General features: G+C 39.9%; 2 protein-coding genes across 8 annotated transcripts in view; one reads left to right on the top strand and one right to left on the bottom strand.

Moving 5' to 3' along the window:
• Positions 1 to 10,689, top strand: part of tnip1 (TNFAIP3 interacting protein 1) — a 33,797-nt gene extending 23,108 nt beyond the window's left edge. For 4 of the 7 annotated variants that reach the window (XM_053478907.1, XM_053478898.1, XM_053478889.1 and 1 more), the window contains exons 11-18: positions 322 to 453; positions 4,464 to 4,592; positions 4,829 to 4,951; positions 6,730 to 6,855; positions 8,237 to 8,320; positions 8,740 to 8,931; positions 9,173 to 9,257; positions 9,567 to 10,689. In XM_053478907.1, the coding sequence (XP_053334882.1) occupies positions 322 to 453; positions 4,464 to 4,592; positions 4,829 to 4,951; positions 6,730 to 6,855; positions 8,237 to 8,320; positions 8,740 to 8,931; positions 9,173 to 9,257; positions 9,567 to 9,628 (933 nt within the window). In that variant the 3' untranslated portion in view covers positions 9,629 to 10,689. The remainder of the gene's footprint in view (positions 1 to 321; positions 454 to 4,463; positions 4,593 to 4,828; positions 4,952 to 6,729; positions 6,856 to 8,236; positions 8,321 to 8,739; positions 8,932 to 9,172; positions 9,258 to 9,566) is intronic. The other 3 variants (XM_053478923.1, XM_053478915.1, XM_053478930.1) reach the window with 3 other exon arrangements.
• Positions 10,690 to 13,187: 2,498 nt separating this feature from the next.
• On the bottom strand, positions 13,188 to 21,151 carry gpx3 (glutathione peroxidase 3). Its single transcript, XM_053479293.1, has 5 exons — positions 20,941 to 21,151; positions 15,830 to 15,980; positions 15,506 to 15,623; positions 14,173 to 14,272; positions 13,188 to 13,868 (listed from the first exon to the last, which is right to left on the bottom strand). Exons 1-5 carry the CDS (start codon positions 21,028 to 21,030, stop codon positions 13,656 to 13,658), a joined length of 672 nt encoding a protein of 223 aa, XP_053335268.1. The 5' UTR covers positions 21,031 to 21,151; the 3' UTR covers positions 13,188 to 13,655.
• Positions 21,152 to 25,192: the final 4,041 nt, after the last annotated feature.

Raw genomic sequence — 25,192 nt, 5'->3', positions numbered from 1 at the left:
CCTGGTATTACCTACAGCTCTCAGACTATTGTCAGCATGTACCGAGTGAACACGTTGTTCTCGGCTGTGTCGAAATTTCATCTCAGAAAAATGTCCATAATCTTCAGCGCTTAATAATTATATAGAAAAATAAAACCGTTAAAGCACTTCAGGTCTGGCCGCTCCACTACGCCTGTGTCGCACCTCCAAAGTCTTATGTTCCTTACAGACGTCCTGAATTTACATGAAGTGTCCGTACTTTGCTCTGTGGTTAAAATTATGTATAAGTCATATGCAGTATCGATTAGAGAAGAGTGTATATAAATAATTTTGTGTGTGTAGATTACAGATCTGCGGCAGCGGTTGGCTGACTCGCAAAAAGCCGTCCAGGAGCTCGAGGCGGAGCGAGAACAGAGGCAGAGGGATTACGACAAGAAGCTGCTCCTCGCCAAGTCCAAGATAGATAATGTACAGGTACGGTCACGTGTGTGTGGGGGGGTGTATGGTTTGTGTCTGGGGTGTCTGGGGTGGGTGTATGGTGGGTGTGTGTGTGTGTATTTCAGAAGGGTCTCCAGTTCATCACGTCTCCTTATTAACTTTTCTCTGTCTCAGACTTTGTCCATGTCGTGGTTCTGTTTCGTTTCCCTCGTGTTGTGATTTTACACGCCCGAGTTTCCACCTCTAGACTCCGTGTGACGTGTAGAACCGCATCAGACTCGGCGCCGTGAACCGATTATCAGGTGCAGACGGTCGTGGGTGAAAATCCCACCAGGAGTGTAATGTAGAAGTAAAAGTGAAAGAGACTTCACACCACCGAGGGAACGAAAGTGACGAGAGACTTTGAGTCTTTATTTATTTCCCAGGGTTTTTCCATCAGATTGACACACAACAACATCTCTGTTTGTCAGCCTGTTTATCTCTCTTCATCACTCTGACTGTACCTGTCTCTCGTCTGTCTGTCTAACAGGACATGTTTGTATCTGTCTGCCCATTCATTGTCTCTCTGTCTGTTTATTCATCTTTTCCGCTCCATATCTGTCTATCTGTCTGTCTATCCATATGTTTATCTTTCAGAACATTTGGTATCTGTCTGTCCACTCATCTGTCTGCACTGTTTGTCTGTCCCCCCATCTGTCTGCGTTTGCATAAATTATATCTGTCTTCCTTCTGTCTGCACACTTCTTTGTCTATCCCTATCTGCATGTCAGTCTACCTAAAATCTGACTTTCTCTCTTTGAGTCTGCCTGTCTCTCTACCCAGCTGTCTCTCTCTCTGTCTGTATCTGTCTGCCTGTCTTATCTACTCAATGCCATTCTCTCTTTCTAAATATATGCCCCTCTGTCTGTCTACTCAGTGTCTCACTCCCTTTCTAAATATTTGTCTGCCTGTCTCTCTCTTTACAAATTTCTACTCAATACCCGTCTCTCTGTCTGCTTGTCTGTCTCACTGTCTATACATCTATTACCCCGTTTCTCTCTTTCTGAATTTGTCTGTCTAGTCAATGTCTGTCTGTCTGCTTGTTGGTCCACTCCATGCCCATCTCACTGTCTATGTATCCATGTCCCTGTCTGTTTCTAAATATGTCTGTCTACTCCATGCTCGTTTCACTCAGATCTGTTTCCCTGTCTGTCTCTCTTTATAAATTTCTCTGTCTACTCAATGCCTGTCTCTCTGTCTGCATGTCTGTCTACTCCATGCCCATCTTACTGTCTATGTATCCAAGTCCCTGTCTGTCTCCCTCTCTAAATATGTTTGTATCTCTTTCTAAATATCTGTCTGTGTGACTGTCTACTCAATGTCTGTCTCGCTGTCTATGTATCTGTCTGCCTGTCTGTCTACTCCATGCCAGTCTCAACATCTGCCTGTCTGTCTACTCCATGCCTGTGTATCTCCATGTCTTCCTTTCTACCTTATGTCTATTTGCCTGATGTCTGTCTCTTTGTATATGTCTGCCTGTCTGTGTTTCTGTCTACCCCATGTCTGTCTAGTAGTCTCTACACTGTCTCTAGAAGTCTGTTATTATGTTTCTAGTTACTGTCTGGATTTTTCCTTAAACACACATACTCGCACATACACACACACGCTATAATAATACATTTAAGTTGAATACTTGCATGTCTGTACATTTTTGTACAGCATTATTAAACACGTGTGTGCGTGTGTGCGTGTGTGTGTGTATGTGTGTGTATGTGTGTGTGTGTGTGTGTGTGTGTGTGTGTGACCTAGCATGAGAGTTTTCCAGGTATACTCTGTCTCTTTGCTCATTACCTGCAGAATAACGATACAGTACTAATAGCGGTAAATTACTCTTAGTTGCCTCGGCTTTAATTCTCTTCCTTATTGTAGTCAGGTTGCTCTTTTGTTGTTTTTTTAGGTCAGCTTTATTTTACTAGCTTTAACCACAGAATAGCTCTGAGCTCTGACTCGCAGAGAGAAAGCCGAAAGGTAAAAACTCTCAATAATAATAATTTAAAAAAATAATAACTCGGATGGGACCAGGAGTCGAAACGGGCGACCGAGCAAATTTCCCTTGAAAATGTTTCCTTTGTTGTTGTTTTTTGACTGATTCTGAAACCTTTTGTTGATGTTTTGGATTTTGAACCGATCCCACCCAGCATGTAGCACGGATACAGTGAAGCAAGGATGAAGGGATAAAATGACCAGTAAGCATTATTACACCAGCGCCAGGCCAGCACCTTTCACCAACTCTGTGATCTGAATGGTTTATTAGGGGAAAGACCAAGGGGATTTTTTTTTATTTTAACAGCCAGCACAGGTCGAGAACTGCCTCGCTCGACTGAGCAGTTCGCAGCTATCTCTCGCCCTTCTCGCGCGTGGTCTGGTGGTACAAGGTACAAGGGGTTTATTAGTTTACCAGAACAGTACATCTCGCGTATTCCTCTGACTCATGATCGTTGACAGACGATGATTTCGCATGGACACACTGAAGAGATTTATGTCAGTCAAAAAAAATTCCCCTTTTGTTTCTGAAGATTTGTTTCTCTTTCACGTCAGTTTTTCCTCGACTCAGAAGTCCAACATCTAATGTCACTGTTCAGCGTTTCTCAAGAAAATGATCTAAATATTTCCTTTAATGATGATGCTGGAGTCAGTAGCCCCTTTGCATTTACTTTTACATTTATTTTTACATTTAGGCATTTGGTTTTACTAGGTTACTTACTATAAGTATCATCAGTCAGACAACTATAGGGAAGAATTTTAATTTTATTCATCGCTTAAGCTCGGCTATACATAAGAAAGGAGCGTGGTTCTACTTCCGGTTCAATTTCGAAAGTAGCTCACGTGTGTTGTACAAAAATTAGACACTGCAGTACATCAAATACCAATATTGACAATTTTATACAATATTGCCAGTGTGTAAGTGAATGTCTAAAATGTCTGGTATATTGTACGTGTGTGTGGGGGTGTGGGAGAAATGATAGAAAATGGGGAGGACGATGATAGAAAATGTCTGTCTTGAAAAGATGTCCTGATGGTGAATAATCCTAATTTTAAAAAATCCTCAACAAAAAAAGTTCACAGTCCAATACAGTGGAAAACAGCTCCCTTGCGATTTGAAGGCACAGAGACAACAGTGTTGGATTCGATGTGTGAGATTACGGTTTTTGTCCACATGATGGCAGTGTGGGGAAAGGGGGACAGAGATTTAGTCAGGTGAATTGGTATGCTTTACATTGTATATTCGTGTCAAAGACGTACAAGACTCGCTTTGTCGGACTCGAGAATAAACCTTACTTACGAACATGCTGAACTTGTTCGTAAGTCGGGGACTACCTGTATAGGCGTCGGGTTTAAACTGCAATAAACACAGAGCAGCTAAAATACACCAAAAACAATGAATTGAAGGATGAGCTGAGATTGAGATTGATCAGCAGTGCCAGGCTTTTACTTTTTGAATCGCATTACAAATATTCAGGTGTTGAAAAATGCAGTTGACACAGAAAACTTGACTCAATTTAGTCTTTAAGATACTTGTAAGTCTTGTAAGATGACAAATCCCGCCTTCTGCGTTATGATTGTTTGCATTGAATTCTCTTTTATTTGATTGGTTTACAGCATCACAGAGCGCGAAGGCAGGACTTGAAGGTGGCAGGTTTGTTAAGCACCTTATGCCTGGGGAAATAGTGGCGAATTAAGGAGTCTGCGAACCAGAGGAGTCTGGGTATTTTGACTTGTTTATTTTGAAACATTCTATATCATCTTGGGATTTTTTTTCTTGTTTTTGGAGGGGTTTCCTGTTAGCAACCTGCAAACTTGCCAGTCAGTAAATAGGTGAATATGAATGATCAGTGTGTAAAATTAATATGGATGTGGGCGCGCACGGTGCTCTCGAAGTGCACCCGCCACATGTCCAGTATTCCCGGGATGGACTCTGGATCCACTGCGATTCTGACCTGGAATAAAGCACGTACTGGGGATGTTTAAATAAACTGACTGATCATTGTTCTGTTTTTTTGCCTCAGGGTGAAAAGGAGTGTTTGACGACCGAGACGTGCGAGCTGAAGCAGAAAGTGCGCTACCTCCAGGATCAGCTGGTGCCTCTGACTAAGCAGAGAGAGTACCAGGAGAAGGAGATCCAGCGTCTCAATAGGGTCAGTGTCCCTTTGGGTTCTTCTGTGCTTCAGACATGGCGATTTAAATTATCTGGAAAGTGATTCGACTCTGAATGAACTCCAATCCAGGAAAACCAGATTTGTGTTTTGGGTTGTTCTGGTTTTTACCCGATTATATTTCTTCTCACCCAGGTGTATTAATAAACAGCAGATCTCTCTCTCTCTCTTTTTTGATGCATATATCCGTCTTTGTGTGTGTGTGTATCCCATTTCAGGCACTGGAGGAAGCGCTGAACCTGCATTCTCCGACCTCCCAGGCGGGAATGAACCTCGGCGAGGGAGTCCTGAACTTGCGCCAGCAGGAGCTCCACACTCAGATCGCTGTCCTCAAAGAGCAGGTGAGCTCACTGTTTATCTGTTTGTAGCCGCGAACGCGACCCTCGCGGAGCCTGTAGGTCCCAGGTTTCTGTTTCAGTCCTCCAGGTCAACCCTGTTTTCTCCTTTTTGTTCTCTCCGCGCTCGTGATCATCGCCGGGGAATCCGAGAAGGCAACAACACAATAGTGTGTTGACTCAGGTGTGTTGAGAGGAGAAAAAAAAAAAAAAGAAACACACCCTCTGGTCCAATCTCGGTCTGATTTTACGTCTTGGGTTGCATTGGGCTCTTCTGTTTCAAAGCGCAGAACCCCCTGGCTCCGTTCTGGGACCGATATCGTTTATCTTGTGTAACCCGCCTGGTGCGTTGATACAGACTGGTATGTTGTTTTACATTTCGCGACTCAAAACTTTCAGAGTGATGGTGAGACATTTCTGACTTCCTGAGTGTGAGTGAGCCGAATTATCCCGAATTTTTATTCTACGTGTAAGCTAGGAAATGTTACGATGTCCTCACCAATCACTTATTAACTCTCATAACTCTTTCACCTTCGACTAACTAAATTTTAATAAGGTTAAACTATGAACAGTCACAACCTGTCTACGAACTTGTTGCAACTGACTTACGGTGCACCTACCAGCATGTAAAAGGAATGAGATGGGACCTTTTATATGGGACGGGAATCACCTGACACTATCACGATAACTCCACTGACGTGAACAAGTATTTGCCCCCGTCCTCATTAAAAAAAAAAAAAAGTTCTGCATAATTCTCAGGCTTAAAAGATTCAGATCATTGAAAAAAATTATAATACTTTAATATTACACAAAGATTAAACACATAATTTTAAAACATTATTTTGCTTATTAAGCAGGGGACAAAAACTGTCCAAAACTTCATGGCTCTGTGTGAAAAAGTAAGGGGACACATACTTTTTTTTTTCTTTTCTTTCTTTTTTTCTTTTTGCATTGTGATTCTGGAAATATCATAATTTTTACATTATCCCAATTTATATTTCATTAAAATTCTAAGCAAACATTGCGAATAATTCACTCCTACCACACAGGATGCTGTGCTGTCTGTAAACAGTTTAGAGCACCACCTGTAGGATTATAGAGGAACTGCAACACCTCAAATGCAAACATGCTGTAATATAAATTAAAAATGAATAAGAAAAAAATTATCATCAATTTTGGAGGCAGTGTGGCCGATATGTGAAATGCGACCCAGAAGACTCATGATTGTTTTGTATTGTTTGAAGATCGCGTGATGTGTTTAACTGAATCTGTTGTTTTTTTTCCCCTCCATGTCTGTTGTACTGTAAACATGTATGAATTTAAATGATGAGATGTCTTTATATATACAGAAGTAGTATTGTTTCATGATAGCTAGTGGAGAACTAGCGCTTATTGAACAATCCGTGTTGAAGATGTAAATTGCGTCCTTCTCAGTATTTAACTGGTGGAAGGACACACAGCGTTCTACCACAGTACGTATTGTGCTACGTGTCAATTCTTATTGTGGCCACCCAGACTGGTTATCTAGTGCTGTCGTGTTTGGGAATGATCCCCCGCCCATCATGCAGTGCAGCCGGCGTGTTTTTGAGGAATTCTGCTACGAATAACTTACTTACTTGCAGCATCGCTGGTTTTGAATTCAATGACTACGGTTTAACATGCTCTGTTTTATTTCTTTCCGATTTCCCCCGAAACTTTATCACACTTCCTGGAAGATCTCCCCAGTATTTCCTACCATCTTTTAAAATCCGCAGTGGTATTAAGCTTCTGTGTGTACGCTTTAGGTGAAGATCTTCGAAGAGGACTTCCAAAAGGAGCGCAGGGATAGAGAGCGCATGAACGAGGAGAAGGAGGACCTGAGGCGGCAGGTGGAAAGGCTGCAGGGTCAGATGACCAATCTGACCAATCAGGTGAGCAGCGCTTCAATTGTTCTCGAGGTGAAAATTCATATCGCGATGCAAATCCTCCCCAGAGGAAATAATGTAAATGCAGATAAATATTAAACCTGAAAAATATTACCAACGTTACCAGTTTCCAGCACTATAATCATGATTTTGGATCAAATCTTTTTTTTGATAAATAAACACTAAACCTCACTTAACCTTGTTTAGGCGGCATGGTAGCGTAGTGGTTAGCACTGGTTCGATTCTCACCTCAGGGTCTGTGTGCATGGAGTTTGTGCTTGGCGGGTTTCCTCGGTGTTCTCCGCTTTCCTCCTAAAGTCCAAAGATGTGCTGATAAGGCTAATTGGCGTTACCAAGTTGTCCGTGTGTGAATGTTGACCGGAAGTCCTACCAAGGTTGTGAAAATGGGATTAAATAAAATGTTAATCACTTTTGACCTCCACGCTGTCTAGTTGGACGACTGAGCTTCCTGAATTGATGGATGGAACATTTCATTTATGATTCCTCCTGGCACCGGTTGCTTTATTTAGCAATGAAAGTGGCTCCCTTTTCTTCTTGCACACTTTCTTGAGCAAGAAGCAGGTGCCCTGTCTTTATTAAATCTTGCACAAAATGCAAAAAAACAGAACAAAAAAAATATTGATATTTATATATACATGTTTTAAACAGGCCCCGGACGTACGCGCAGCTTAGCCCACTTGTTTGTTTGCCGAAAACGCGTTCTTGCTTAATTTTTACCTGTAAGATGAAAATTCTTAAGGGGGATCATTCATACACCGATTTTCTATTGCATTTAATTTAAAGGAAATCTATTTTGTAGTCAGTTTTGGGTTATTATATGAATTAACAGAAGAATTGGGATGCCCCCCCTCCCCATGTCTACTGTGTATAAGTGTATGTATTTTAAATTATGAGATCTGTATCCTGCTGTATGTAATGGAATAGCACAGACTCACGGGTCTGCCTCTGGACTACTCTTTGTCCCACGATATAGGATTCGCCCACTCGGCTGATTATCAGTTCTTCCTGAGTTACAGCGTAACCATGTTAAAACTGCAGGACTGGAGGTTCTGATCGTCTCCAGGACCGGATTTGGTAGCATGTCTCTTTAAAGAGGAGCGATATGTAGACAGGTTGAGGTGTTTACTAAACGTCTGCATGTTGTAGTAAATGATTAGCCGAGCGTCCGGTGGGGGGGTGACCCGGGGTTTGTTTAAGGTCAGGGTCGGGTTCTGTAATCACAGACGAAAACAACCGAGAAAAACAACAGTGATCTAAAAACACACAAACACACACAACACTGGCATACTCCGTACTAAAATTACTGTGTGTGTGTGTGTGTGTGTGTGTGTGTGTGTGTGTGTGTGTGTGTGTGTGATGTGTGTAGCTCCATCAGGCGCAAAACGAGTGCCAGAGAGAGCGAACAGAGCGGTGTAAACTGGAGCGACTTCAGATGCAACACAATAAACAGGTACTTCAGACCACTACAGCAGCGCCCTCTGGTGGTTAATGGTAGAACATCCTAAAAAAATTAAGCGTTTGATGATTTCCAATCATTCTGTCATGACTTACTCAGTGTTGTCGCTATTATTTGTTTAATATTACGAAATGTCACTATAACACATTCTTAATTAAAATTTTTTTTATTTACTAAACGTTTGCTAAAAAAATTAGAATTTATTTTCTGTATAAATACATAAATAAATGTATAAAAGTTCCTAAAAAAAGGTGTCATGGAGATGTCTAATGTCAGTTCACACACTTTAGCGTTACCCCGACACCTTACACAAATCCATAAAGAAAAAAGAAAACACATGACTTATAAAAATCTAAACTATACATCGTTTTATTGTATACGTATTTATTTTGCCTGTTTGCGTGTGTGTCTGGATTTTGGAGGGGCAGCCAGAGAGAAGGACGTCTGACCCCACCTCGGGCGCGGCTAACGGGCCGCTGAGCCCGCCCTACTGCGGACCGTTCGTGCAGGTCGGCCACCAGCTCGAGGGCTGGCCCATCCACTTCCCGCCCAGAATGCCCACCTTGAGCGCCGCGCCGGGGCGAGACTTCCAGCCCGTTAATCCGGTCAGAGCCCACACACACACACACACACACACACACTCTTTTCAGCTGTTTAATAATCCAGACTGGAATGTGTAGCGCCATCTACTGTCCCAGGTGTCTAATAATGGTAACCCACTTAGTCAGAGGATGTCATGTGAACCTAAACACTGTAAAATAGGTTTTATCCATTTCTGTGTGTAAGTAACAGTGCAAGTCTGATTGTGTGTGTGTTTATATTGGTGTGTGTGTGTGTGTTTTATAGGGTTTTCCTTGGCAAACATCATTCCCACAGCCACGGGGCTCCAGAGTACCGACGGACGCAGCAAGAGCGCCACCAGAAAGTGCAGGTACACACACACACACACACACACATTACACATTACTCATTATACACACACCTTTAATACTAATATTGACTTCAAAAGCGATTAATATGGACGTCTGAAGTGAACTGAATCTCATTCACATTACATCTTGCTTAGGTCAGCGCATAAGGACGTCACATGACTTTAACATTACATGACCTAGAGACGCATAAGGACGTCACATGACTTTTATGTCACTTTCGATTACTAAGAAACCAAAAAAAAAACAAACCAGACTGATGAGCTGTGTGTGTGTGTGTCCCTGTGTAACTCTGTATTTGTTGCCGGCAGAAGCAGGAGCAGCGGGTTTCGGAAAGCGAGAGCGTCAGAACGCCGACTCCGGAAAGCACTAAAGCGCTTCACCCTTTTCCTCAACGCCGGCACGTGGCTTAGTAGCATGATGCAGTTTTCTTTCAGCTGGCATGGTGTGAACTGTCCTTTGTTTTTTTGTTTTGTTTTAAAATCCTCTCCCGGTGTGTGTAAGAGTGCGTGCCTGAGTGTGTGTGTGTGTGTGTGTGTGTGTACGTCTGTACATATATATATATAAATATATCTCCGATAAAATGTTGTTTATATGCTTACGTTTTATAAGCCTATATGTGAAACACTGTTCTGGAGTACATACATAAACAATATATATACATTTATTATTATTATTATTATTATTATTATTGTTATTATTAATGTTATTATTAACTTTTGTTTTTTTTGGGCTTTGAGACTCTTGAGGAATTTTGTCAGTTGTGTAATAGAGGCATGGACCAGAAGAGGAAATACAGTCGAGTTGACGTGTTTCCATGCGTCCTGCTTTTGATTAGCACATTTCTGTTGTTTGTTTGTTTTTTTCCCCCCAGTTACGGCTTTACGTTGACGTTCCTGTAATCAATGTTATTTATTAGTTATTGATGTGCGCTAACAATCTGTAAACCGTCAGCTGTATAGAGTATCTACACCATCATCATCATCCTCATCCTCATGTTTATTCCTCAAAATAGAATTATCAATAAAAAAACACTGAGGTATCTTATTATTAATATTAATATTATTATTATTTTGATGCTGTTTATTCGCTTAACTAATGAAGCAAGTAGTGTCAGTTACAGGAACTTTAACGTAAAGCTCTAACGCTATTTATTCATCGAAACTAACTGAAAGCAAGAGTGTGATGTGACGTAACGTGATGTGACGTGGTGTTTGTTAATTATTATAATTTTTTCTTATTATTGTTAAACCTTTTTTTTTTTTAAATACTTAAATTGACTCCTTTCGTTTGCATTTCTTCAGGGTTGAAAAAAAAAACGCCCTTTGCGCCTTTTTCCATGTGGAAATTAAAAGAAAGTATTTTCTTGTAACTTTTCTGTTATAAAAATAAATAATAGTAAAAATAAATAAATAAAGGCGCTATTTCTGTTCACATGGCCTACATGTTTTATATATTTTCGGTATCCGCCTTCACAAACCCTGACGTGTAACGTTGAAATCAAAGAAAGCGCTGTAAATTATATTTAACACGATTGAATCGCGAATCTTCAATCGTTCAGAGACCCGCTGCAACGTTTAATGCCCTTTTTTTTCTTCTTTCTTTTTTTAAAGGATTTCTGAGTAAATATCAATGATTGCGGTTCAGGATGGCAGATCAAAATCTTTCCCAGTAGTGACGATGGTGTGCGGTTTGTTGTCCTCGTGTCCTTGTTGTATTGCGTATTGCTTTTGTCTGCATTATTCCGTGTGTGTGTGTGTGTAGAACTACCTTCTTGAGAACAGTTCATGTATTCGTCCAGGCACTTTGCTGCTTCATGCTGAAAGAAATTCCTGCCTAGTTTGCAAGTTTGGAAGTCGTAATCAGGACTTGTAAAGAGAAAACTAAGAGCGCCACCTAGCTGCGAGTTAACATCCTCATGGAAACCTTCACCCGAATCATTACGGACGTCATTCGTACCACGACTGTTGTGGTGTTCACACAGTATGTACGGTGTTTCTGACGGCAGCGTTAGTGCAGATCAGATCAGGTGATGATTCGATGTTTATCCTGGGTCCAAATAATTACGTTTATTTTTTTAGTTATTTATTATTATTATCATTTTTTCCTCCTCCAGATTTCTCTGACACGAGTCGTTTGAGAAGTTGTACTCCTACATGGCATTTTTCATTTTAGAAAAAAAAAAAAATTTCCAAGACAGACATGCTGTAAAAACACGATGCGGCATTTATGAGTGTAAATATAATAATAATAATAACAATAATTATAAGCAGGTTCGGACAGGCCTTTTTTTTTTTTTTGTGAACGTGTGTTGAGTAGAAACAGCTAAAGCAGATTTCCTGTGTGTGTGTGTGTGTGTGTGTGTGTGGAGTGTGTAGAGGTCGACATGTTTTGTGAGCTGAACAGCACTTTCGCTTTTATTTAATGTAGTTTAGTGCTTTTTTTTTTTTTTTTTTTGGAGTGAATTTTTTGTTTGTTGTTTTTGTTTGTTTTTCCTTCTAATAGGCGAAAGCACATCTTGTGAATCTTTTTGTATTTGATAATCATAATAAATATATTCTTAATGTCCTAAAGTTTGTGGTGTGTTCCATGAGTCTGAGTCTCATGCCATGAGGTTGAAAGTCTGTTAGTGTGTATATAATGTGTGTGTGTGTGTATATGTTTATACACATAAAATATGTATATGAAATACTTGGTTAAAAGAAACATTCCTTTGGGTTACAGTTTTATGATAAAAAAAATAAATAATTGTTTTTTTTATTTTAGTTTTTTTAATTTTTCATCTCATAAAAAATGAAAAAATACTAATGAAGCCATGATTTCTACCCAATCCTGTGTATGTTTAAAACTTTTAAAAATTATAATGTGTTCACGTCAATCTTTCGCTACTTTTGTTTGTGCAAAATAACAGAACCAGTTATGAAAGTAAAAAACTCTTTATTTCTCTATATAACTCCTTGCTACACTAATGCACTTATCCCGGTGTTTCACTAGTGCTTGGATACCATCAAGGTAGAAAGTTTTCCCAGGAACTCCTTTAATGCTCCAAACAAATTGTCAGGTCAGGACTGTACAGGAAATATCTCTCAGCCGAGTTCCTGTAATGTGCTGGTGAATGATTGTGTGTACAGTTCCCACAGACAGATGCGTCTCTTCTGATGATCAGACGTCCCACTCGCTGAATGTTTAGTGGAATGACTGACTGGGTTCTCACTGGAACCAGAAGTCCTTCTTGTTTCATCTTTAGAATTGCAGTTTCTCATCAGATACACATCAAAGGGTATAGGATCTGGATAGATTGATGGGATCTGGAAGGTCTGTTTGTAACAGCAAAAGGTTTTGATCGTCAACCACAGTATGTCTACAATGCTGTTTAGTGATTTTTGTATCTTGGGTATCTAGTGGACGTCAAACAGTTGCTTAACAAATCTGCTCAACGTCATCTGGAATATGATGAATGTTCAACACAGAGTTTGTTAAATTAGTGATGGAACCAAACTTTGGAGGACTTTTTTTTTTTTTTTTTTTTGGGAGGGATCTCAAGAAACATGGTTGAAATAAGCATGCATCAGGAGCACAGGTGATGAATGTTAATGACTTCTATACTGACTGGTGTCGAGTCATTTATTTTGATGCCACAGCACCAAACGATAGTAGGGCAGGTTTACTGCTTGCTTCTAAAAAAACCCAAGTCTAATAAACCAAATACAGGGTCGGGGTAGCTTAGTGGTTAAATCATTGGGCTACGGTTCAGAAGGTCCTAGGTTCAAACCCCATGACCACCAAGTTGCCCCTGTTGGGTCCTTGAGCAAGGCCCTTAACCCTCGAATGCTGTATGTATAATGAGATTTTTTAAAAAAGGCAATTGCTCTGGATAATGGCGCCTATCTTAAAAACAGGATCTGTCCAAAGAAAATAAATACGTCAAAACATCAGGTTTTCTTTAATGCTTTATTGACAGGATCCTCTTGCAGGTAGGAGCAGGGTGTGAAGGGTCTCCCTGGAGAACCAGACATGTCTGAGTAGAACCGAGCAGCCTGAATGCACTGAAAAGCTGCTCTTATCCCCCCAGTCTCCAGTCAGGCTTTGCAGAAATTCCTGCTTTTAAACCTGAGCTTCATGAACATGCCCGAATCTCCAGAACGGCGCCATGCTCCTACCTGCCTCACTCAAGGAATCACTTTTATTGTTTCCATATAAAGCTGTCTCCTACATGAAGCGAGACTGATTCTGCACAACTGAATGGTTCATAATCTCAACAGACCTGAATCAGCTCACAGCTTGTTCTTTCTGTGAGATGAATCGGGTGTGTTCTAGCGGAAAGCACGACAGAACATCATCTAAACACCTGGACAGATACAAATATAGCACAGTGTAATAGTGGAGTTTTTTTTTCTAGTTTAGTTTTCAGGATTTCGCGTGTTGAGGAGTTTTATGATGTCGGCCCGGACTTCGGAAACGTTCACCCTCGGGAACCACCTCATCAGTGGCTTTCCATCCGGGCCCACCAGAAACTTCTCGAAGTTCCACTTGATGTCATTGACTTTCAGCGGTTCCCAAAACAGCCTGCCGGTGGGGTTTCCAAAGCTGTCTCCGGCAGGTGGGCAGGCATTCTGAATAAGTAAAGAAAGAAGGATTATGTTAATCCCATTTTAATTTAGTTCCAATTCACTTGACCAGTTTGGGTTTTAAGTGCATCAAGGCCTCAGTTCTGGCTGACGAACGTGTAACTTTGCACGATCGACTGGTATTCCACGATCGCAAATAATAGTCTACAGATGTCCTCCCTTTTGTAAAGATCTTACTGTGGCCTTGCAGTGACTGGGCTCTTTTCGAGCCGTCCAGTTCATAGACTACTGTGTAACACAAGACGTGTAAGCACCAAACTTGGGTTGTTGTTACCACATGGGTCATTACCTTCAGGAAAGTGAAAACCCTTTGCTCGTTTACGCCGTTCACATCGCCGGTTTCAAAGAGCTGGAAGTTTGGAACAAATCCTTTGCCTGGACGGATATGCCTGTGAAAGCAACCAGAGAAATACCATGTCATGAACAGCCAAAATGTATTATACCACCGATAACTGTGGGTACGTTATAGATCTTTACAGTGTACTTTTGTTTTATTGGGTTAATACGTGCTCATAAAGATGGTGCAACTGGTTACACTGTAAGAAGTTCTTTTCAAGTTCCGCAGTCACTTCCTGTTTATCAAGCTTCATTCATGAGATCACCACTTTATCCTGTATAGGAGGTCATAGAACACCAATTAGCCAAACTGCATGTCCTTAGACTCTGAAAGAAAACTGGAGCACCCAGAGGAAACCAGGGAGATCATGCAAACTCCATGCACACAGACTCCAAGGTGGGAATCGAACTGAGACCCTGGAGGAGCAAGGCAACAGTGCTAACCATTACGCCACCATGCTGCCTTCTTTGTGAGGTCTTTACACTGAATTCATTGAGCATAGCTAATGCTGAGGAGGTCAGGAAGAAGATGAGATGTGGACTGTATGGGTAAGGTTGGCCAAACGTGCCAATGGGCTTGGAACACGAGTATACTATAGGGTGAGGATGGACTGGGGATCAGGAAGTTGCTGGGACCTGTGGTGATGGCAACATGCATGGTGACCTGTTGCATTGGGGAAAGGAAGGGAAAGATGAGGACAGTCTATCAGTGGGTCAAAGGAAACAGGGGTTTTATTGTGGAATGTAGCTGTCTCTCTTTGAATTAGCGCTGACATTACAAAATCCATTGTTATACAACAAAAAAGGTTGTGCCGTTGTGTGGGTCGCTAGACAGTAGCAGGTCTCTATAAAAAAAAGCGTAACAACTTAACCAAGTGAAGATGGTTAAGTTGAAGCTTGCGCGATAATAAACTGGTAACCATCAGACTTCCTAATTCTAAGGAAGAATTCTAAAGAACTAAGAAATATGTCTTGGCTGATTGATTACATTTAGAGTATGATAAAAATAAAGTGTAAATTCCTGTTTTACTTTTGAGTAATTAGTGAGGTAACCTGATCTCTCGTAGACGAATAAGAGTAATTATGAAGTGATGAATAAGGGGTGGAATTATTATGACCGCTGAACCATTTCTGCAAGGTCACATGCCGATTGTGAAACGGATCTTCCTGCGAACAAGCTGCCTCCTCTGATTAAAAAGTGCTGAATGATTTCCTTCCCCAGGTGAGCCTCAAGTTATAATTTCCATACAGCCTAAAAAAACTACACTCTACTAAGCTCTACTCACTTCAGCATGGGCAGGATCTCATGATTATACCCGGGCTCCTGTTTCCCGAACTGGTTGCAAGGGAATCCGAGAATGGTGAAGCCCATATCTTTGAGCTCATCGTGTAGTGCATTCAGTTCTGTAAATGATACAAAAACAACAACTGTACTTTAAAGAGATTAGGAAAGACATATCATGGCTTTTGTTTGTTTGGCCCTCTTTTTTTTTTTTACATGTTTCGAAAATAAACATCAAAGAATGACCAGTGATCAAAGACCGGAGTGCAAATATTGACACCCATTGTCATGGTATAAGGTTCAAAGGATCGAACGTATGAAGTCGTACCCAAATACTGGAAGGTTAGTCCTCAGAAGGTGGCCACGTTGACGACGAGGACGTACTTCCCAGCATACTGACGGAAGGGAATGTGCTCACCTTCAGTCAAGGACTTCGCTCCATAGTCAAATATGGAGCCGTCTACGGGCTGGTTACATATCTGGTACAAAAAAAACAACAACTGTTACTATGCTTCATATTCATGCGTTAAACAAGTACAACGTCAATAGCTTCTGATCATCAAAAGTCAGTTATATGTACATAACTAGCAACTACCCCAAATGTATCAGGTTAACTAAACAAATACCGAGTATCGTAAGTCCCCTACATACGAACAGGTTCCATATTGAGAGCTTGTTCGTAAGTCCAATTTGTTTGTACATCCAAAAAACATTGTCTAGATAGTAGTGTTAATTTTGTCAGGTATTTGCAATTTTAGTCTTATGTCCTAGTCTTGGGATAAATGTCCCGGTTCGTTTTTATCATATTTAGTCAATCCTACTCTATTTTTGTTTTATTCAAGTTTTAGCGACTAAACGTCGGGTCATTTTAGTTTAGTTTTGGTCAGAGGAACCTCTAAGTTTAATTTTAGTCTAGTTTTCGTCAATGAAAATGTAACATTTTTATCCATATGTTTATTATTAATTAACTCTGCAGTCAATCTAGTCAAGCTTTGGAATTTAGCCATCTTCTACCATCTTTCCACCGCGCTACATTCTCTCAATTATTTTCACTTTTGGTACTGCTTGGTGTTTTTTAGCAGTATCAGCTTCATTGCCGCTGCTTTTACACTTGCTTCCGGGCATCCTGGACTTGTACTGCACTTGCAGACGATACATTTTGCATGCACCTAACTTGAATGTTCTTATGTAGAGGACTTACTGTATATTATAAAACGCTGCAAGTTAACCAAAAGGTTTGCGGATTACGTTTTAAAAGGAATTATTTTGTACATTACAAATCTACACAAAAGAGTCCAGCGTATTAATAGAAAAGGGAACGTGTGCTTAGTTTGCAATATTACTTTCTCTCTCTCACTTATTTTCTGTAGCACTTTTTCTTTGAGCACGAGGCGTGGCACACCCTGGACAGGGCGCCAGTCCATCACAGGGCACGCACTCACACACTTTTGACCGTTAGCCTAATCTGCATGTCTTTGAACTGTTGGAGGAAACCCACCAAGCACGTGGAAAACATGCAAACTCTACACACATACACACACAGATATGAAAAGCGGGACTCGAACCCTCGACCCTGGAGGTGAAAAGCATTTGCAATATTATTTATGTATAAAAAATATATAAATTTGTGATTGCATAAGTATTCCCACCTCCAAACCCTGTTACTCTACACACAGTTAATTATTACTGTGAACCCCAAGATCTTTTAATGGGTACAGTATTTGGGGCAATTTTTTTGAAAGTGTGTCAATAATTGCTTTAAATTATACACACCACTGCTGCCAGGAATAAACCGGGTTCTAACTTGGACTGCATGAAATTTAAAACCCTCATAAAATACCCATACATAAGAAAAATAAATATAATGAGAGTAGTTAAACATTGGCGTTGAGCAACACCCGGTACCGCCTCAGTCAACAATACTCTTCCTGGGATATGTGACACACTGGAATGGTGGAAATGGATACCATACTGAACCTTTTTGAGATGTCGGGGATTAAATGTTTTTTATGTCTTATAACATTTATAAACAGAATAGTTTTTCACACTCACATGGGTCTTCAGTGTGCGTGTTCAGACAATTAACATTTTTTGGTTTTCCCCCTCCTTTTTCCATTATTTTATTGGCTGAAACTTAAACAAGGTGTTACATTTATGTGACCTCATGTAAGAAAAGCAGTAGCTCATTTACATAGACACTGAAACGGCTCGTTTGGAAGAGGAGTGCAAGAAAGGAAGTTTAAGGAATAAATACATGCCTTGTCTGAGGGGTGTGTCCGCTGAAATGTTTACAGAGACACTTTGAGGAGCTCTGCGACCTGTGGTAACTTGATAAAGAAACAGTAAAATAGGGGACCTTTAAATTAAAGACGGAACGTCATTTGTTGGCAGTTAAATCGTGACTTTTTTGTTATCTCGAGCTTGTCTTGTGCAGAAGATCCACAAGCTCATTGGATAGACAGAACCACATATGTGAATCCTGGGATAAAACAGCTACAGGTGTTCAAGCTGGCTCTCACTGTATGGCTAATTCTGAGTAGATCAGATGAGATTTGGTCTGTATGGGTAAGGTTGGCCAAACACACCAATGGAACACACAAGTATAGTATAGGGTGATGATGGATTGGGGATCAGGAAGTTGCTGAAGGACAACGGCGCCAACAGGGTGACCTGTTGCATGTGGAAAGGGTGGGAATGATGGAGTCAGTCCATCGGTCGGTCAAAGGAGGTTTTATTGTGGAATGTAGCTCTCTCGCTCTCTTTGGATTAGCGCTGACATTACAAAATCCATTGTTATACAGCAAAAATTTTTGCTGTTGTGCAAGACACTTAACGCCTTAACCATGTGATGATGTAAGCGTTAAGCTTGCATGATAATAAACCGGTACCCATCAGGCTTCCTAATTAGTTTGCAACATTGGCCTTGGAGCTCTAAAGTTCTAAAGAAACGAGAAGAATTCTAAAGAACACATCTGGCTCATGTATACATACGTCTGTAATACGTCTTGAATTCTGACTAGCAAGTTCACTAGCAATCTTTTTTAATGTTTACTTTTATGTTTAGCTCATAACTATGCATATTTAAACACAATGGTACACAATGATTATGGAGTTCATTTTAATATTACAGCCTTATTGTACACATCGATCAGCCACAACACTAACACCGCCACCAGTGAATTGAATAACGTTGGGCAATTACATTCCATTAAACTGGTGACAGGATCATGGGCATCATGCCTGTGGGAACCAAAGGGAAGGCCAGCCTGTGTTTTTCCGATCCCACAGAAATGCTTAGAACACCCACTGCAGCACAACTTGTTTGTACAAACTTAGCAAAAAACTCCGACTTCCAAATCCAAATTCCACAGATCTCAACATAATGGAGTATCCATGGAATGCGCCGGCCAAACAACCCCAATACAGGGAGGATCTTACTCCACAGCACCCAAAGGATTCCCCGATAACGCCCTGATGTCAGACACCAAATCACACCGGCAGAGGAATGTCATGGCTGATTACAACCAATCAAATGTTTGTTATCTGTTCTTCTGTTTCCTATACAGTACTGCTCTTCCATTCTGTAGGGTCACAATGGGCCTGGATAGTTGGGCACAAGGTGCGGAGACACCCTGGATGAGGTGCCAACTTATCACAAGCCACAAACACACAGACACACACTTATACCACCCTGGGGATGTACTGTATGAGGTGCTAATCACTAAATCTGCCATGCGGCCCAGACTGAATATATTGTATATGAATCATTGATGAACCCTAATGGAAATCTGTTATATTCTATGTATTTGTCTTCTTATAAACTTTTAAAGCAAGTAGGTTTTATTTCTCTTGTACCTCCAGTCGCTCAAAGTTTGTCACATGTCACTGATTACCGTCACTTATGTCTCGTTTTGTCCTTATTACCACCGTTATTTAAGTGTGCAGCTATTCCCAGTTGGATTTTTGTTGTTTTTATAGTTGTACAGTATGTTGGTCTTGTTATGGGCACCTAAGTAACCCTTGTTTATGGTTATAGTTACATTCAACCTGTTCACATTTACAAAATCTGGCAGACACCATATCTTTAATCACTAAAGTTTTTATCTCATTTATCTCACTAGGGGTTAAGGGCTTTACTCGAGGACTTAACATTGGTACTGGGGTTTGAACTTGGGACCCTCTGATCAGTAGTCCAGCACCCTATCCCTGACCCTTTGTTCATGTTTGCGTCATGTTTGTTTGTGCTTAAACTCACCCCACCTCCAAAATCCCTGAAGTGTGTTTTGTCAATAATATAAATATAATGTGTCATTTTAAATTTTTTAACTAATAAATACCTAAAGCTGAAACCTTTCTTTAGGTAAGTGACTGAACTGCTGTCCCGCTCCATAATTGTAAGAAAGCACATTAGGCAGTGTGTTGTTGCACATTTTTCACTGCGCTACAAAATACAATTTTAGAAATACAAGTTGACCAAACTGTAGTTTTCTTCGTCAGTACAGTGGGATCGGGGGTCATTACCCAGGGTTCGTAATAAAAAATAAAAAAAAATTATATTATCTGGGAAGGATTAAGTTAGTCAGAAAAACTAGAAAACAAAAAAACAACTTTCCTTAAATTATTTTTAAACATATCGAGATACATGTGAAAAAGTATTTGCCCCTTCCTGATAAATAAAAAATATATATATTTGTCACACTTAAAAACTAAAAAGTTTAATATTACACAAAGATAATCAAAGTAAAAACAAAATACAGTTCAATAACACCGTCATTTATTTACTTTGATTTAAATTTTTCATTTTAATTGACTTTTTTATGGCACTTGTACATACTCGAATAAATTTCTTTCTGGACGTGAAGCAAAATTACGACAGCAGTGCTGTTTGTGGCAGATAAGCAGGCGTATTGGGCTTAAGGGATTATAATTATAACACAATTCATCTATTTTTTTCTTTTTTTTTTTGCTTTAGTGGCCACATTACTGTGAAAAGCAGGAAAACTAATAATCATCAACTTATTGTCATCATACAGTATGTGAACATTTATCAAAATGTACTGCGATGGCAATCAGCTTTTTAAAAAATAGATAGATAGATAGATAGATAGATAGATATACACCAAAAAGCATTTTCTTTTTCTCAAGACTCTATTAGCTGAGATGAATAAAAACACATTTTTAGGCATCATTTAACAATATACTATATACTTCTTTATCTTTTAACATAAAGAACATCATGCAAACTGTAAAAACACCATATGACGTCATCCATCTTATTATTATTATTATTGTAATAAAACCACAGTCACACTGAGCGCGCGCGCGCCCCCGCACGCGCGTATTCCCAGCTCACGCTCAGGCGCGCGCGCTCAGTGGTTACGCGGCGTTATAAGCCGCCATATGAACAGCGCGGGTTTTGTTATTTAATAGGAGACATACCCGAGTGTTGCATCCAGCACTGACTTTCAGCAGTTGAGAAACAGCTCCCAGGAGCAGAACTGAGACCCAGAGGTTCTTCTGGGTCTCCATCAGGAGAAACTCTCTCTCTCTCTCACTCTGTCTCTCAGGGTGTCTTTCTCAACACCTCTGTCTGTGTGTAAATCAGCTGGATCGATGCAGTCAGTCTCCTCTTGCTCTGTGCTGGCAGAACCGGGTTGCCAGGTGGTGCATAACAGAAATCCTCCTTACATCTGGAAAAAACACACCCAGATCTCAGAGAACACCTCTCAGGAAACACCAAAATCCTGTCATTTAATATGCAGGAGTGTAAAGAATAAACAGTTTTTTAGATAAAGTGGAAAAAAGACCAGATGCATAAATTAAGAGTTTGGATTTTGAATAATAATACATATGGGTAAATAAATTAAAATCTGTGTTTCTGTAAAAGGAAGCATAGTGCATTCATGGAGTTTGCATGTTCTCCCCATGCTTTGTGGGTTTCCTCTGGGTACTCTGGTTTCCTCCCACAGTTCCTCCCATTGGTGTTCCCAAATTTCCTGTAGTATGTAAGTGAATGTGTGTGTGCCCTGTGATGGATTGGCACCTTATTCATAGTGTACTCTGCTTCCTGCGATAAGTCCCCTGAGATCAAGGCCTCCTGGTATAGTTGTAATGAAGTGCTTGACACTGCGGACGCCTCTATAAATATTAAATAAGCATACACACAGTCTAAAGTTTGGACATCCCTACTAATTCAATAGTCCTTTTTCATCTTTTTTTATTTCTTTTTACACTGTAAAGCAATGCTGAAGACATCCAAAGTATAAAATAATCTCATTTGAACTGTTGATATTAAGATATGTTGCAAGAACTATTCCAGAACAGCTGACCTACATGTCTTAAAGTGCTTTTTTAAAAATAGTTTTTTTTAATCTCCAGTATTGTACTAAAATGTAGAAAATAAATACATTATATATTTGGATATGTGGATCATGCAAGGCAGATGCTGTAATCCAGAGTATCCTGAAATTCGGACCCGAACTAACGTTGCATATATTCCGATGCTATTTGATCTCATTTGTATTTGAATCTTTTTCTATTTGATTATATTTTTTCTTTTGATTCTATTTTCCCCCCTATTTAATTCTATACTGATCAGCCCTATCATTATCACCACATAATAATAACTGATTATTAATTATATACCCATAGGTTCATGGGCACTCAAGTCTTATTTATTCTACAGAAAAGCCGATGCAAACCAAAATCATTAAAAAACAGTTGAGAAAGGCACCAGAACACCCAGGACGCCACAACCCGCTGCTTATGGGGCCCGGCAGGCAAAGACTCCAGGGCCAGTGACCCAGCCTCCAAACTACTCTGAGGGAGCAAGAGGGGGCAAGAACCAACATTAAATATTATTTCTGATTGGTGAATTTTAGATTTATTTATTTTTTGTTCTTTTGATTCTGTTCCTAGGTTGCTTCTGTGTTTAATATTGATTATTTTTTATAATTATCATTTTGAATTGTTTCTGAATTAGGTCAGGCTAGTGTGTTAAAAGAGTAAAATCTGGCAACCTGGGGTGACAGAGCCATGAGTCAGTCAGTAGCTGTTGACAGTCAGAAATGCAACAGGAGTGTGTTATGTGAGATATAACCTGCTATGTCCTAAAATTCACACTTAATTACACACCCAGACTGTTTACCACCTACATTCTGTAACAAATTACCCCTTCTATACAGTGACATGTTGATATATATACACATACACACACACACACTTCTGGAAAAGCCTGTGTGTGTGTGTGTGTGTGTGTGTGCGAATGTCAAAGAAGCAGAGTGTACAAATGAAGTGGGTGTATATTTAGATGGCTAATGTTTGTGTTTGTGTGTGTGTGTGTTTGTGTGTGTGTGTGTGTGTGTGTGTGTGTGTGTGTTGTGCAATACTCCACTTACTGTAGACATTCCGTATAACGGTGATCTTTGCCCCCATGTGTGGTGTGAGACCAAACATTTCTGCATTAACTCCCTCATAGCCTTATCGCAGAAGCACAGAGACGACATCATCACATCATCAAACCTTTAATGGTTCCCTCTAGAAGGACATTTTTAATATACACTCTCACTGGGTACACCAGTTACACTAGTACTGGTCAGGAGCCTGTTTTTCCTTCAGAACTGCCTTATTTCTTTGTATCACACAAAGTACATTTAACAAATTGTTGTAAACATTCCTTGGAGTTTTTTGCTTCATATCCACGTAACAACATCACACATTACTGCAGATTTTTCATCTGCACCTCCATGATGCAAATCTCCCGTTCCACCGCATCCCAAAACTGCTCTACTTCTCCAGAAGTGAGATCTGGTCTAAAATACAGTGACCTCACGGTCATGTTCAAGAAAACAGTTTTTCAACAGCATGCTTGTTGAAAAATATTATTGATTTATATGTAATTGATTTTTATATATCAATTGAAAAACTACAATACAGTCTCCTTTAATGCACAATATGACCTTTTCTTTGAAAATGAAAACAAGTCGCTGATCTCCATTAAGCCTCCCCTACAGCTCTGACACTCAGTCCAGCTGAGAAGTGTATGCTTATCCTGCACTCCCTCTGATGGTAAAGACCATTTTAAAAAAAACAGTAACTGGACATATGGTCCACAAGAAATGGGTCGTGTTGGGTCTTAATGTTAGATGAATGCATACTGCAGATTACCAGTACAGGAACAGAAAAACAAATAAAAAGAGAGAGAGAGAGAGGCATAAATGAAACCCAGCGAAGCGTACAGTGCTGCTAATTACATTTAAGAGCTCAGTGTTGCCATAGAGAGGAGCACGGAGTACCATAAAGCCTTCACTTATTTTTCTCGTGTCTGTCAACACAGCTGTGTATCTGAACTCAGATAAACCCTCTCTCTCTCACTGGTATATATAACATGTTGCTCCTCAGTTCAAACGTTAACATTTACAGGGGAAGAGAAAATATGAATAGGAATCAAATCTAATTTAGAATAAAGCAAGTCTGAGTCATAATATGAGGGGCGTTCAAGTCAAACCGGGACTTGCAAAAAGCGATTTACAGATTCCAAGCACAGTACCTCTTAGCCGATGCTTTAAAGAAGGCTGTGAATGACTATTCAGCTTCAAAGCGCACCCTTTGACGAGCCAACTGCAGCTGTTTTCAGTGAACATTCCGCGAGTCGAACGCCTAATCCCTAATCCCTGAGAATCAACGGATAACTTTTCACATGTTTATGGATCTCCTGGGAGGCCAGCAGACAGGCAGTCTTATCATGGCTCCATTATACTGAGAGAACTTTCTACCTTGATGGTATTCAAGCACTAGTGCAACACTGGGATAAGTGCAGAGGATTATATAGAGAAATAAAGGGAGTTTTTACTGCATACTTTTATTCTGCTCAATCAAATCGCACGCTTTGATTTGAAGGACCCAACATCACAATAGAATAATAGAAACAAATTAAATAGGCATCAGAATCAGATTAAAATTAAATTCTAAATAAAATAGAAAGATTTAAAGGAGAGTCAAAATCAAACAAAAATAAAATTTAAAATAAAAATAAAATCAATGACAGGCCAAAATCAATCAGGTAAACAACATAATCAAACAAAATCAAACCAAGATGTGAGTTAAAAAAAAAAAAAAATCAGAATTTATAAATTAAAAATCAAATCAAGATAAGAATAAAAATCAGAACTGAAATTGAATCAGGGAATTAGATTAAGGATAAAAAGCTATTTAATTTAAATTAAAATTAGAATTTAATCAAAATGTGAAAAATTTAGAATAAATATCACAAAATGAACGATGTATGTAAAAAAATAAAATCATCATGATTTTAAAAAAAAAATAAAACAGTATCAGAATAAATGAAATTTAAAATTTTAAGTATTATAAAGATTATTTAAAATAAATAACTATTTTCCCACATGCGGTGGCACGGTGGTGTAGTGATTAGCACTGTCTCCTTGCACCTCCAGGGTCCGGGTTTGACTCCCGGCCAGGCTCGATTCCCATCTCTGTTTCCTTCCAAAGACATGTAGGTTAGCGTTCCCAATTTGCACGGAATGTGTGTGTGCCCTGCAATGGATTGGCACCCTGTCCAGGGTGTACCCTGCTTTATGCCCTAAGCCTCCTGGGATAGGCTCCAGGCCCCCGCGACCCTAAATACAGAATAAAGCGGTATAGAAGATGAGTGAGAGTAAGTGAGTGAGTGAGT

The sequence above is a fragment of the Clarias gariepinus genome, chromosome 2 (genome assembly GCF_024256425.1).
Source record: "Clarias gariepinus isolate MV-2021 ecotype Netherlands chromosome 2, CGAR_prim_01v2, whole genome shotgun sequence".
Lineage (NCBI taxonomy): Eukaryota > Metazoa > Chordata > Actinopteri > Siluriformes > Clariidae > Clarias > Clarias gariepinus.
Note: the sequence above shows the minus strand (reverse complement) of the source record. Positions and strands in the feature narration are given on the sequence as shown.